The sequence below is a fragment of the Sus scrofa genome, chromosome 6, assembly GCF_054392235.1.
Source record: "Sus scrofa isolate SSC_HxYL_T2T_F1_AM1 chromosome 6, Sscrofa_HxYL_maternal_Yorkshire_Landrace_v2.0, whole genome shotgun sequence".
Classification (NCBI taxonomy): Eukaryota; Metazoa; Chordata; class Mammalia; order Artiodactyla; family Suidae; genus Sus; species Sus scrofa.
This window is the reverse complement of record NC_139388.1, coordinates 56,220,217-56,235,557: the sequence shown is the minus strand read 5'-3', so window position 1 is coordinate 56,235,557 and position 15,341 is coordinate 56,220,217. Positions and strand designations below refer to the sequence as shown.

The window sequence follows — 15,341 nt, the reverse complement described above, 5'->3', positions numbered from 1 at the left end:
AAAAGAGTGGAAAGGTTCAAAGTAAAAAGGTTCATTATGTTCTGATGGGGAGCAGCAGATACTGGATTATTGGGTGGCCATACCGTTTGACTTGCATGAACAGACCTGGGGTGGGGAAGCAGTTCTTTTTATAGAAGCAGTCCAGCACAGTGGTGAGAAGGCTAGATTCTGCAGCCACCCCATTAGGTCTGCATCTTACAAGTCGTGAGCCTTTGATCAAGTGACTTTACCTACTTGAATTTCAAATTTCCTCATCTGTAAAATGGAGATTAAAAATAGGGAGTTCCCAGGAGTTACTGTTGTGGCACGGCAGAAAAGAATCCGACTAGGAACCATGAGTTTGTGGGTGCGATCCCTGGCCTTGCTCAGTGGGTTAAGGATCTGGCGTTGCTGTAAGCTGCGGTATAGGTCTCAGATGCAGCTTGGATCTGGTGTTGCTGTGGCTGTGGCCGAGGCCAGCAGCTACAGTTCTGATTAGACCCCAAGCCTGGGAACCTCCATGTGCTGTGGGTGCAGCCCTAAAAAGACAAAATAAATAAACAATTAAAAAATAGTATCTAGGAGTTCCTGTCGTGGCGCAGTGGTTAACGAATCCGACTAGGAACCATGAGGTTGTGGGTTCGGTCCCTGGCCTTGCTCAGTGGGTTAACGATCCGGCGTTGCCGTGAGCTGTGGTGTAGGTTACAGACGTGGCTCGGATCCCACGTTGCTGTGGCTCTGGTGTAGGCCAGTGGCTACAGCTCCGATTCGACCCCTAGCCTGGGAACCTCCATATGCCGCGGGAGCGGCCCAAGAAATAGCAAAAAAAAAAAAAGACAAAAAAAAAAAAAATAGTATCTACCTCAGGAGTTCCCATTCTGACTAAGCAGTAATGAACCCGACTGGTATCCATGAGGACTCAGGTTCAATCCCTGTCCCTGTTCAGTGGGTTAAGAAGCTGGTGTTGCTCTGAGCTGTGGTGTAGGTCACAGATGTCGTTCGGATCCCCTGTTGCTGTGGCTGTGGTATAGGCCAGCAGCTACAGCTCCTGCTGGACCCCTAGCCTGGGAACATCTGTATGCCATAGGAGTGGCCCTAAAAAGACCAAAAAAAAAAAAAAAGAGTGCCTACCTCACAGAGTTGGTGTTGTGGGTTTAAATAAATTAATATGTATTAGAATTGTGCCCAGCGCATTTTAAATGTTCAATAAGTATTACCTGTTTTTCTTTCTTTTGTTTTTCCCCACGCATTTTAGAGCCAAAAGGTAGGGATACTAACCAAGCCCAGTGATGGTTGAAGCCCTTTGGCATTTGCTCAGCAGATTTTTCTTGAACACTTACTAGATGCCAAGCAGTGTTCCATGCTGGGGCTAGAGAAAGTGAACACACAACACATACACACAAATCTCTGAGAACCTATAAACATGTTTGTGTTGATGATAATAAATGCCATGGAGAAAAACAAAGTGACACAGATGGAGAGGGAGAGGAAATTGCAGTTTGAAATAGGATGGTCAGAGAAGACCTCACTGCTGGGATATTTGAGTTGAGACCTGAAGGAAATAAGGAGGGAGAGCAGAGAGAAATGAGGGCAGAGATAGGAGGGGCCAGATCACATAAAGTCTAGGCTTTGACTAAGTGAGATGTGGCCGTGATAGGCTGCACGGAGACTGGAAAGGACACTGGTGTGTTCATTCAGCAGATACCTTTTGAATTAACTACTCTGTACAGCATATTGTGTTTCTTTTAAAAGATGCATCTTTTGAAGTTCCCCTTATAGCGCAGAGGAAACGAATCCAACTAGGAACCATGAGGTTTCGGGTTCGATCCTGGGCCTCATTCAGTGGGTTAAGGATCCATCGTAGCTGTGGCTGTGGTGTAGGCTGGCAGCTATAGCTCCAATTCGACCCCTAGCCTGAGAATATCCAAATGCTGCGGGTGTGGCCCTAAAAAGACAAAAGACAAATAAATAAATAGAAAGCATCTTTTTCACCTTCCTCAGATTATTTACTGCTTATGCAGTAGCCTTTAGGTCAATAAAAATAGTAGCTGTACTTATCTCATGTTTACTATGTATACTAACTCCTCCTCAGAATAGTCCTGGGAGGTAAACACTGTTACCATCCCTGTATTACAGAAGAGGCAGCTGACACCCAGTTTTTTGCCTCAGGTTATTCTGGGTTACAGACACAAACTTGGCCAAAGTTGGTTGAATTGTATACATTTTCCTGTGATGTGTCAGGTTGTCATTGTCATCTTTTCCTGATAATACATTGAGATCCATCTTTTTTTTTTTTAACTATTTCCTCCCTTTTCTACTTTCTTTCTTTTTTTTTTTAAATATGTGGATATGTTACCTTCATTTTTTCTTCTTTTTTTTCCTTTTGAGGGCTGCACCCGCAGCATATTCCCAGGCTAGGGGGATTTGGAGCTGTTGCTGCCAGCCTGCGCCACAGCCACAGCAACACCAGATCCAAGCTGTATCTGTGACCAACACCACAGCTCACGGCAATGCTGGATCCCTAACCCACTAAGTGAGGCCCGGGATGGAACCCAAGTCCTCATGGATAGTAGTTGGGTTCATTACCACTGAGCCACAATGGGAACCACCTCTCTTATTTATAAAAAGGAAACATGCATGAACATTGTCTTCATTTAGCTTGCGGGGTTTTTTTTTTGTTTTTTTGTTTTTGTCTTTTTGCCTTTTCTAGGGCCACACCCACTGCATATGGAGGTTCCCAGGCTAGGGGTCGAATTGGAGCTGTAGCCCGGCCTACGCCAGAGCCACAGCAACGCAGGATCTGAGCTGTGTCTGCAACCTACACTACAGCTCACCGGCAATGCTGGATCCTTAACCCACTGAGCGAGGCCAGGGATCGAACCCGCAACCTCATGGTTCCTAGTCGGATTCGTTAACCACTGCGCCACGATGGGAACTCCTCACTTAGCTTGTTTTTACTTAATATCTGCTAGAGCCCACTGTTTAGCAGTGTATGGAGATATTTTCCTCATTCCTGTTTTTCCCTTTCCGCATTCCTTTTTACAGTTGCATGGTATCTTATTATGTGGATATATCATAGTTTTTCAGCCAATATCCCTATTTGAGAACACTTATTTGGATAGATAATAGTCTTTTGCTCTTAGGAGCAGTCCTATAATTGATATCTTGCTTATTTCATAATTTTGCCAGTGTGACTTTGGGACAGATGCCCAAAAGTTCCCTACCCCCTTTAATTTAAAAAAAAAAATTTTTTTTTTTTGGTCTTTTTGTCTTTTTAGGGCCATGCCTGCAGCATATGGAGGTTCCCAGGCTAGGGCTCTAATTGGAGCTGTAGCCACCAGCCTACAGCACAACCACAGCAACATGGGATCTGAGCTGTGACTGCAACCTACACCACAGCTCACGGCAACGCCGGATCCTTGACCTGTTGAGTGAGGCCAGGGATCGAACCTGCAACCTCATGGTTCCTAGTTAGATTCATTTCCACTGCGCCATGATGGGAACGCCCTAAAATTTTTTAAATTTTTATTTTTTTCATTTTTAGGGCCACACCTACATGGAAATCCCCAGGCTAGGGGTCGAATCAGAGCTGCAGCTGCTGGCCTACACCAGAGCCACAGCAATGCAGGATCCAAACCACACTGATTATGTACACCACAGCTCATGGCAACACCAGAACCTTAACCCACTGGTTGAGGCCAGGGATTGAACCCTCATCCTCATGGATACTAGTCGGATTCTTAACCTGCTGAGCCACAAAGGGAACCCCCCCTTTATAAAAACAATTCCATGGTATTCCAGAAAATTGCAGAAACATAATTTATTTAATTAGGCCTTCTCTGATGTATTGAGTACTTACTGTGTACAGGGGTTCCTTAAAGCTGTGTTTTGGAAAGCTTGCTCTGGTGTCCAGTCTAGAGTACAGCCCAGGTGGAAAGACAGGAAGTACTGAGACCAGTGAGGTGGCTGCTGTGTGTTCATTTGTTCAGTCATTCAGCAGATGTTTGTGGTCACCCCGCTCTGTGTAAAGTACTGGAGGTGAGGCTTGGTATTCTACGTTGTACTGCTTCTGCGCTAGAGATATCAGTCTCCTGCAAATTATAACCCCATAGATGCGTACAGTGGGATCCAGGCTGAAAGGGGGTGGAGGTGGGGGCTTCAAAAGGCCTGCAGGCTGGAAAGGAGGGTTGACCCTTTTGTGGATAGTGGGGTAAAGGTCCAGAGCTTGATCCAACCTCTTCTCCAGGGAGTACTGGACAGCAGCCATGGCAGGAAGCAGTGGGGACAGCGTCACTCGCCGGAGTGTGGCATCACAGTTCTTCACCCAAGAGGAGGGACCGGGAATCGATGGCATGACCACCTCGGAGAGAGTGAGCATGGAGAGAAGGGTTTGGAGTGGAGAGGCACAGGTCCTGTCTTTGGGTGATTCACCCCTAGTGGCAGAACCCAGTGCCAAAGGGGCTGGGCTGGCAAAGCGAGCACTGTCACCTGCCTTTCACCTTCCTTCCAGGTAGTGGATCTCCTGAACCAGGCAGCACTGATCACCAATGATTCGAAGATCACAGTGCTCAAACAGGTGAGGGGAAGGGGGTGATGCTGGGCTAAGCGGGACAAGGGGAGCTGGAATGAAAACCTATGAAAAGGGAGGCACTGATAACAACACTGAGGTTCACATTTAAGCACTTGGGGGCATGCCTGCTCTACAACCATGCTCTCATTTAATTCTCGAAAAAGCTCTGTGAGGCAGGGTAATTTCATCCCCATTTTATACAGAAAGAAGCGGAGTTTGAGAGCTTAAATTAGCCCACTCTGTTAGGAGATAGCTGAACTAGGACTTGAATGCTGGATTTAAACTCCAAACAAGTTTTGTGCTGTTGACCCTCATATTTCCTCTCTGTCAGAGTCCCATCCAGTGGGGAAGACACGCAGGTCACCAGACAGTGAGGACCCAGAGTGGGCAGGGCTGGGATGGAGCAGCCCAGGGGAATGTGCAACCCATAAGGGGTCTATGGGTGGGAGTCAGGAAGGGCTTTCCGGAAGAGGGATGTCTGAGCTGAGACCTGGAAGGTAAGGACAGAAGCCAGCCAAGTGAGAGAGGGAGAGTGTCTGGTGCAGAGGGCATCACAGCTTGTAGAAAAACAAAAGGGGATGTGGGGGGTTGAGGGCTGCTGGGTGTGCTTCAGAATAGGAGGCCGGTGGCGTTGAGAGTTTGGGGGAGTGAGGTTGCTTGGGTGAGAACCCTGGTTCTACTTGCTCAGTAGGTGGTCTTGGGTAGCCAACTCTACCTCATCAGTAGAGTGGGGACCTGATGGGGCCTCCCTCGAGGGGTGGCTGGGGATGCTGTTCAACAACAGTGCCTTGGGTTGTAGGAGCCAGGCCTGTTCTGGCACTCAGCTTCCATGGGTATGTCTTTTGAAAGGGATTATTCTGAAGAGCCTGGCAAGGCACATTCCTGAGGCTCTTGTTCTTACTGTCATAAAATGCCTGCTGAATTGTGGCAGTTGAGTGGGGAGTAGAAACAGGAGAGTGGAAAGGATTGATGGATGAGTCTCAGGAAGGTAGGAGTCTTGCAGCACTTCTGTCTTTGCTATCACATACTCACTATTTACCAGGACCTGCGCCTTGTAGCATCTTCTTATTTGTTTAGTTTTTTATTGTATTTAGCCACTCTGAGGCATATGGAGTTCCTGGGCCGGGGATCAGATCTGAGCAGCAATGCCAGATCCTTTAAGATCCAGGGCTGGGGCTCGAACCTGTGTCCTGGCACTGTAGAGATGCAACTGATCCCACTGCACCACAGCAGGAACTCCAGCATCTTATTGAAGCCTCACAACAAGTTTTTGTTTATAATTCCCATTTTACAGAAGAGCAAACTGAGACTCAGGGGAAACTATATGCCCACACCACAGTAGGAGTGACTGAACTAAGATTTGAACTCAGTTTATCTGCTGCCTCCCCACATGCTGTTTTCTTCTACACATTCCTATTTGCACTGATTAGACCTCAGTTTTATAAGTGTGTTCCTCTTCCCCGTCCCCAATCTCCTTCCAGGTCCAGGAACTGATCATTAACAAAGATCCCACACTGCTGGACAACTTCTTGGACGTAAGTGACTGATGGAAGAGAAAGGATGTGGGTATAGGGATAAGGGGATGGATCCTGGTGCAACGCTGACTCACCTTCTTCCTGACCTTGGCAGGAGATCATCGCTTTCCAAGCAGACAAGTCGATTGAAGTGCGAAAATTTGTCATCGGCTTCATCGAGGAGGCATGGTATGGGGCATGGGGCGGCACAGGGAGCCCCTGGAGGCACCCTGCTGGAGTCAGCTTCTTCGGCTTTTGGCCTGGCCCTGCCCTGAGAGTGTTGCCCTCTGCTTCCCAGACCCATTCTTCCTCCCATGCACACTGACTCCCCAGCAGATATTTAATAAGGTCGAAATCTTAAGAGTTATCCATGATTCCTCTGCGTCTTCTGCACTTCACATCTGCGTCATCAGTAAGGACTATCAGCTCTACCTTCAAGTTGTAAACAGCATCTGACCATTGTTCGACCACTTCCCTTGCTATTGCTGTGGTCTAAGCCACTGTTCCCTCTTGCCTAGGTGATTTCACTGGCCTTCTGTCTGGCTTACCTGCTTGCACTCTCTTTTTTGCTTAATTGAGTTGAAGTTCATATAACATAAAATTATTGTCTTTTTTTTGGCCGCAACTGCAGCATGTGAAAGTTCCTGGTCCAGGGGCTGAACCCTAACCACAGAAGTGACCTGACTGCAATGACAATGACAGATGCTGAACCTGCTGCACCACAAGGGGACTCCTAAATGAACAATTCAGGAGTTCCCATTGTGGTGCAGCGGAAAAGAATCTGATTAGGAACCATGAGGTTGCAGGTTTGATCCCTGGCCTTGCTCAGTGGGTTAAAGATCTCGCGTTACTGAGGCTGTGGTGTAGGCCAGCAGCTGTAGCTCTGATTAGACCTGTAGCCTGCGGAAGTTCCATATGCTGTGGGTGTAGCCCTAAAAATCAAAATAAATAAATAAATAATATGCTGTGGGTGCAGCCCTAAAAATCAAAAACACACACACATGCAAAAAAACCCACCATTCTGTTTACGGCTTCTCTGTTTGCTGTGCCTACAAAGGGCACTTATTCCCACAGAGCCACCTGGCTTGCTCCCTCACTTCCTGCTGGACTTCTTCAGCTAGCCCTTCCTGACTACAGCAGCCACAGTTTTTATATCTTGTTTGTGCTGTTCTTTTTTTTTTTTTCTTTTTTTGCTTTTTTAGGGCCACACCCCAGCATATGGAAGTTCCCAGGCTAGGGGTCGAGTCAGAGCCGTAGCTGCTGGCCTACAGCACAGCCACAGCAACACTGGATTTAAGCTGTGTCTGCGCCCTCCACCACAGCTCACAGCAATGCTGGATCCTTAACCCACTGAGCTGGGCCAGGGATTGAACAACCATCCTCATGGATACTATTTGGATTCGTAACCTGCTGAGCCACAATGGGAACCGCCTTTCTGTGCTATTCTTTCTAGTTTCTCACTAATTGAAATTCCCCTGTGCTTCTCTTCCCCCCAGAAATAAAGGCTTCTCGAGGGCAGGACTTTTCTTTGTTTCAGGCTGTATCCCAGTCTCACTCGGGGGCTGAATAGATGTTTGTTGAATAAGAATTGAATCGCAGTAGAACCACATGGAATGCTTACTCGGCCCTGCAGTGCATTAAATCCTCTTCTCCGTTAATGCGTGTAATCCTCACAGCAGCATTGGGAGTGAAGACTTTGTTATTTTCCTGCTTTGGAAAAGGAAACTGAGGCTCAGAATGATGAAGTGACTTACTCAAGCTGAGTCATTTGTTCATTAAACATTTACTGGAAGTTTTGTGTCTGGATATAAAAGAGCCCCTAATTAGTAAATATTACTTATTTGTCAGGCATTGCACTAAATAGTTTACCTGCTTTGTTATTCGATCTTTAAAATAACACTGTGAATTAGTTGTTTGATCCATTTAACTGAAGACAAAACTGATTCAGAGAGGTTAATTGAGCTTCTTAAGTTCACACAGACAGTATATGGCAGGACTGATTTTTTTTTTTTTTTTTTTTTATTAAATTTTATTTTCCCACTGTACAGCAAGGGGGTCAGGTTATCCTTACATGTATACATTACAATTACAGTTTTTCCCCCACCATTTCTTCTGTTGCAACATGAGTATCTAGACATAGTTCTCAATGCTATTCAGCGGGAAGGACTGATATTTTAATGCATGGTATTTCACACCCTTGCTCAAATTCTCAATCTCCACCTTTTACTGGGAGAATTTTTAAATTGAGACATAGTTTATTTGTAATATTATATTAGTTTCTAGTATACATCAAGTGATTCAAAAAAAAAAAAAATTTTTTTTTTCAGAGTTCCCATTGTGGTGCAGTGGAAATGAATCTGATTAGTATCCATGAGGATGCAAGTTCCATCCCTGGCCTCTCTCAGTGGGTTGCAGATCCAGTGTTGACGTGAGCTGTGGTATAGATGGCAGATGTGATTTGAATCCTGTGTTACTGTGGCTATGGTGAAGGCGGGCAGCTATAGCTCCAATTCGACCCCTAGCCTGGGAACTTCCATATGCTGTACATTCACCCCCCACCCCCAATTTTTTTTGTTTCTTTCTGGAGTTCTGTTGTGCCTCAGCTGGTGTGATCCCTGGCCTTGCTCAGTGGGTTAAGGATCCAGTGTTACCATGAGACTCGGATCTGGCATTGCTGTGACTGTGGTATAGGCCAGCAGCTGCAGCTCCAGTTTGACCCCTAGCCTGGGAACTTCCATATACTGCAGGTGCAGCCCTAAAAAGCAAACTTTTTTTTTTCTTTTTATGGCTACACTTGCGGCATATGAAAGTTCCCGGGCTAGAGGTCAAATCAGAGCTACAGCTGCAGGCCAGTGCCATGCCACAACCACAGCAACACTGCATGTGAGCCACATCTTCAACCTGTGCCACAGCTTGCGACAACGTGGGATTCCCTAACCCACTGAGTGAGGCCAGGGACCGAACCTACATCCTTACAGAGACAAAATCAGGTCTTTAAACTGCTGAGCCATGACTGGAGCTGCTGATTCAAAAATTTTTTTATAGATTATTTCTTATTTAAATATAGTAAGTATTGGCTATGTTCCCTGTACTGAACAATCCATCCTTGTAGCCTTTTTATTTCATACATAGTAGTTTGTACCTCATCCCCTTACCCCTATCTTGCCCCTTCTCCCCTCTCCCACTGGTAGCCACTAGTTTTGTCTTTTTTTTGAGGTATTGTTGATCTGCAATAATATATTAGTTTCAGGTATACAACAGCGATTCATAATTTTTGTAGATTATTGTTGGGAGAATCTGTGGTAAGTCTTCTGTGTGTGCAAAAAAAACCTCTTTGTTTAACAGGTATATTTAGGTATTTATGTCATGGTCTAGGAATATAGCACTGAGTAAAAACAGATACTGTTCCTGCCTTCATGTAGCTACCAGTTAAGTTTCATATTTTTTGGCTGATTAGCTTAATATTTAATTTCAGATTGTAACATGCTATGAAAATTCATGTTCTAAGCTCTAGGTATAGCCTTGAATTTCTTTATTCACTGAACAGATATTTACTGAAGGCCTTTTATTCTTTCCGAGACTCTGCTAGTACTCAGCCTGGAAAGGGTCCCCGCTTTCGGAGCCCTCAGACTTAGGTAAACAAATTAGTGAACAAAACTGGTGATTACATAAAGCAAAGCGCTTTAAGGTAATAATGGCTAATAGTTGTTGAATGTTTCCTATACTATTCTAAGCACTTTACATGTGTTGTCACAATTTTCACAGCAAGCCTGAGGTAGGAACTATTCTAAATGAGAATTAGAGAGTTGCTTGTCCAGATTCACATGGTCGTCTGGCTCTGCTGCCTCTTATGTGAACAGCAGTGCCCTAATAGTGCAGAAGAGTAAGGGTTGCAGGACCAACCTAGACAGTATTTGGGGCCGGCTATGTCCGAAGGTGCCAAGCACTGTTCTCAGCCTCCGGCTGCCCTGGCAAACAGAACAGGTGCCCACCTCCATTCCGGCTCCTGACACTTTGCTTATGGACCACAGGCTCCCATCACCTGACCATCCTGACCTTAACCCATTATCCTCCATCCCCCAGCAAGCGAGACATTGAGTTGCTGCTGAAACTGATTGCAAACCTCAACATGCTCTTGAGAGACGAGAATGTGAACGTGGTGAAGAAGGCCATCCTCACCATGACCCAGCTCTACAAGGTGGCCCTGCAGGTAAGCGCTCCCCGCCCCCCCGACCCCGCCAGGGTATCCCAGCTTTGTCTCGTTTACAGACTCACCAGTTACAGAGTTCAAAACCAGGGTCGGATCAAATTCTTCACGGGCAAGATGTGCTCTTGATCTTTAGGAACAGACAGCAAGGGGATCTAACGTCTAATGGTTAGGGACTTGCCCAACTTCCCAGCCATCCATCCATCTTCATTGATGCGTTCAGCAAGCATTCCCCAAGTTCCTCCTCTGTGACCAAGATGGGCCGGCCAGGTCCACGCTGTGATGTGATGTTCATGAATGCTAATGAAATGAATGAATCCATTTAGTCTCTGCCACCATCTCGTGAGGTCAGCCTTGTTGTTCCTTTGGCTTCGTTAAGGTCTGAGCCTTCATCACTCTGGGTTGTCACTGCCTATGAACCTCATGAGGGCAGGACCCCACTGGCTTTGTCACCACTGAGTCCTGTCCCCAGTTTCTCAGAGGAATGTATCCGTCATCATTTATGGATCTCTGGTAGTGGTGGAGTTGGCGGTTGGTAGCTTGACATCTTTCCGTCCCTCCCTGGCCCACCGGCAGTGGATGGTGAAGTCCCGGGTGATCAGCGAGCTCCAGGAGGCCTGCTGGGACATGGTGTCTGCCATGGCTGGGGACATCATCCTGCTCTTGGACTCTGACAATGACGGCATCCGTACCCACGCCATCAAGTTTGTGGAGGGCCTTATCGTCACCCTGTCGCCCCGCATGGCTGACTCGGAGGTGCCTCGACGCCAGGAGCATGACATCAGCCTGGACCGCATCCCTCGTGACCATCCCTACATCCAGTACAGTGAGTGCCACTTATCAGCCAGTGCCATTTGTCAGTCACTGCGCTGGCTCCTTCTGCCTCTCGCCCTCTCTCCCTCCCCTCTTGTTTTGGTTGTTGATTTCCAGAGTCAGCGCGTTGTAGTGGATAAGAGCCCTGACACTAGGTTTACCTCAGTTTTACCATGTGCTCATGTGAGCCTGGGCACATTACTTCTCCCTGAGCTCTGTCTTCCTTTTATAAAATGGAGGTGATAGTGATGCCCCCTTCACGGGTTTGTAATGAGGTCCATGAGGATGTGAGCACTTAGTAAATGTTAGCTAGTTTTATGGTGTTCCTAGCTGCAAACTATAGGAGTTCAGTAATGCACGTTATTGAAGTATCAAGCAACACATACAGAGGGGTACACCGAGAAAACAGCCCCTGCCCCAGTCCTGCTTCCCAGAGACGCCTACTGCTAAGAGTATTGTTTGCTCTCAGACCTTTTCTGTGCAAAGTTAGGTATTTATATGTATATATTCATAGCGTCTGCGTCTGTTGGCTTTTTTGTTTACAGAAGACAGAACCATGCTTTTTATTTTTAGCTGAAAGGCTGAGTGTAGTGAATTGTGTTTGAATCTCTGCTCTACCATTTAGCAACTAACCTTTCTGAGCCTGTTTCTTCATTGGTAAATTGGGGGTTATTATTATGGCATCTACATTAGGGTATAGGCATGAGCGTTTGTTATGTTAACAGCTGGTAGAGTAAGCATTCTGCAAATATTAGTTCTTATGTAGTGTTTGACAACCTTTTGAGCTCAACGAAATTATCTTAGGTTACATCTTTTCCTACCATGTTCAGAAGCTACACAATATAGTGTAGTGTGGTTGTATCACATTCTCTTTTTTATTTTAAATAATGTGGCATCCGGTATGTTTTTGAATAGGAAAGGTCAAGAAAGATACCCACTAACGATGTTAAGGGTTAGTTTTTGGTGACCGGGTCAAGGAGCGTGGTGGTACAGAGGACTCTGAGCTCTTTGTCTGTGTATGTATATACACACACATATTCAGAGCTTTCCATCAGCGGAGCTGAGACCCTCATGTTCCTTATAGTTGGATATGTTAAATTAGTTCTGCTCTTTCACTATTGCAAGCCCATCCTTTGAGCATCATCTTTAAATTTTTATATTCGTTAATAGTCTTATGGTCAGACTCATCAACCACTAAATTTTCTGTTTTTTCAGCTATTCAGAACAAACCAGGCATAAAGATCTTTCTCCTTTTGACCTCAAAAGCCGCTCTCTCTGGAGGCCAGGACGAAAGGCCCCCACTAACTGGTTCTCTTTTCTCCCATTAGATGTGCTATGGGAAGAGGGCAAGGCAGCCTTGGAGCAGCTGCTCAAGTTCATGGTGCACCCCGCTATCTCCTCCATCAACCTGACCACGGCCCTGGGCTCCCTCGCCAACATTGCCCGCCAGAGGCCCATGTTCATGTCCGAGGTGATTCAGGCCTACGAAACCCTGCACGGTAGGTTGGCCCCTTTCCCCCTCCCCCTCCCCTTCCCTTGTCCACTGGCCCGTCTCCTCTTTCCTGAGGAAACGTGAGCTAGGTAGCAGGCCCCTAAGGGATTCCCCATCGGTCTAGTAGGTGGTGGACACAAGGAAGGATTCTCTAGATCAGACACAAATCTTTTGGCAGTTGCATGTGACAGAACTTGGCTCAAAGCTGGCTTTAATATTGAGGTGTGTGTGGCTGAAATGACCTGATGTCTGTGAAGTACTTCAAAAAATTCCAGCTTTTCCCCTCTCCCTCTAAAAAAGCAGGGAAGATAGATGTGTCAAGATCAGCAAAGTATTGATGGGTACGTGGTGATTCATTATACTGTCTTCTTTGCTTTCGTGCATATGGGATAACTGAGAAACCTAGAGTGAATTATCAGTGTGTGTACATCATGAACCTGTCTCCATCTCTTGGCTCTCATGTGCCTCTTTCCTTGGGGTGGCAAATATGGCCACCAGTTGCTCTGGGCTTCCATTCCATCTGCCTGGCAACCCCAGGGGAGAGAGTGTTCCTTCCCAATCATTCCAGCAAAGGTCCAAGGGCTGATGCTCATTGTTTCTGATTGGCCAAGAAGACATTGTGAGCTGATCTCTGACCAGTCACAGTGGCCAAGGGATTGCAGTGTTCTTACTGGCCCCAAGTCTCTTGCCCACTTAGGCTGAGAATGGAGCCAGGGTGGTTCCCTCAAAGGAAAATGGGAGTGTCGTTGGCTGAGGAAGTGGGAGAAGATGCTGAGCAGGCAAAATTACAGGCATCCTCTTTAGCTCTGGAACAGGGGAGGCTCACTTCTCAAGGTGATTGTTAGAAGACATTAGAAAGTCCTTCTGCTGTCAGGGGCCAGTGATGAACTGTGGTGGCGGTTCACTTGGGACGATCAGCAGGTGCAGGTGGCAATTACAGCCTTCCCCAGGGCAAGCATATTGGAATTTCCAGACCACAGATGGAGGGAGATGAGACTTTATGTTTAATAAAAGGGAGGGTGAGTCTCTCTTTATTGTGACCAATACTGAAGGAGACTTCTAAAGGTCTTGAGTATCAGCTTATACTGGGGAAGGCCACATCTTAGATCTGAGAATGGAGGAACTTTTTGGAGTTGCCTGTCACCACTGTGTGAGCTGGGGCTTGGGAAGTAAGGCTCGGGCAGAGCCCCGTGAATTCTGTCCACAACACAAAGCTCTTGCTACTTTCCTCACAGCCAACCTGCCCCCAACTCTGGCCAAATCTCAGGTGAGCAGTGTGCGTAAGAACCTCAAGTTGCACCTGTTGAGTGTGCTGAAGCACCCAGCCTCCTTGGAGTTCCAGGCTCAGATCACCACCCTGCTGGTAGACCTGGGCACGCCTCAGGCGGAGATCGCCCGCAACATGCCCAGCAGCAAGGACGCTCGCAAGCGGCCCCGAGATGACTCGGATTCCACGCTCAAGAAGATGAAGCTGGGTAAGCTGTGGAGCCAAGTCAGGCCTGGAAGGAGAAGGTGGCAGGGACTGACCATATTTGAATTCTGTACAGGCAACCGTAAGCTTAATTTACATTATAAATTACATTGTGTGGGAGTTTCTGCTGTGGCACGGTGGGTTAAGGATCTAGCATTGTTTCTGTGGTGATTCAGGTTCAATTTCCAGCCTGGTGCATTGGGTTAATGATCCAGTGTTGCCACAGCTGTGGTGTAGGTTGAAGCTGCAGGGATTTGATCCCTGACCTGAAAACATCCATATGCCACAGGTGTGGCCATAAAAAAAAAAATCGCATTGGGAGTTCCCGTCGTGGCGCAGTGGTTAACGAATCCGACTAGGAACCATGAGGTTGCGGGTTCGGTCCCTGCCCTTGCTCAGTGGGTTAACGATCCGGCGTTGCCGTGAGCTGTGGTGTAGGTTGCAGACGCGGCTCGGATCCTGCGTTGCTGTGGCTCTGGCGTAGGCTGGCGGCCACAGCTCCGATTAGATCCCTAGGCTGGGAACCTCCATATGCCGCAGGAGCGGCCCAAGAAATAGCAAAAAGACAAAAAAAAAAAAAAAAAAATCGCATTGTATACATATAATGACAACTAATAAATGTTCTCAAAAATGGAGTTTGGGGGAGTTCCCGTTGTGGCACAACAGGGTAGTCAGTGTCTCTGCAGCACCAGGATGCGTATTTGATCCCCAGCTCTGCACAGTGGGTTAAAGGATCTGAAGTTGTCACAGCTGCAGTGGGGGTTGCACCTGTTGCCCATATCTGATCCCTGGCTGGGGAACTCCATATGCCACGGGGTGGCCAAAAGAATAGAATTTTTTTTTTTTTTTGGTCTTGTCTGGGGCCACACCCTCAGTATATGGAGGTTCCCAGGCTAGGGGTCCATTCGGAGCTGCAGCTGCCGTCCTACGCCACAGCAACGCCAGATCCGAGCCACGTCTGCGACCCACACCACAGCTCATGGCAACGCCGAATCCTTAACCCACTGAGCAAGGCCAGGGATCGAACCAGCAACTTCATGGTTCAGGGTTGGATTAATTTCCGCTATGCCACGACAGGAACTCCAAGTATATAATATTCTTAAAAGTAATTATGAGTTATTTAAATTATACAGAAAAGAGTGAAATGAAAATAGTCTCCCTCTAGTTCTCTTGTGGGTTAAAACAGGTTATAGAACTGACATTGTCACTGCAGCAGCTTCGATCACTGCTGTAGCTGGGTTCGATCCCTAGTATGGGAACTCCCACATGCCATGGGCAAAGCCAAAAAGGAAATA

At 46.9% G+C, this 15,341-nt stretch overlaps 1 protein-coding gene across 2 annotated transcripts in view; it reads left to right on the top strand.

Annotated features, from left to right (window-relative positions):
• SYMPK (symplekin scaffold protein) overlaps positions 1-15,341 on the top strand; it is a 40,944-nt gene that overhangs the window by 1,900 nt on the left and 23,703 nt on the right. Inside the window, exons 2-9 of one of the 2 annotated variants that reach the window (XM_005664608.4) lie at positions 4,226-4,349; positions 4,490-4,555; positions 6,031-6,084; positions 6,179-6,252; positions 10,147-10,273; positions 10,847-11,096; positions 12,412-12,582; positions 13,811-14,050. In XM_005664608.4, the coding sequence (XP_005664665.2) occupies positions 4,245-4,349; positions 4,490-4,555; positions 6,031-6,084; positions 6,179-6,252; positions 10,147-10,273; positions 10,847-11,096; positions 12,412-12,582; positions 13,811-14,050 (1,087 nt within the window). In that variant the 5' untranslated portion in view covers positions 4,226-4,244. Of the gene's footprint in view, positions 1-4,225; positions 4,350-4,489; positions 4,556-6,030; positions 6,085-6,178; positions 6,966-8,585; positions 10,274-10,846; positions 11,097-12,411; positions 12,583-13,810; positions 14,051-15,341 lie in introns of both variants that reach the window. The other variant, XM_084961209.1, reaches the window with a different exon arrangement.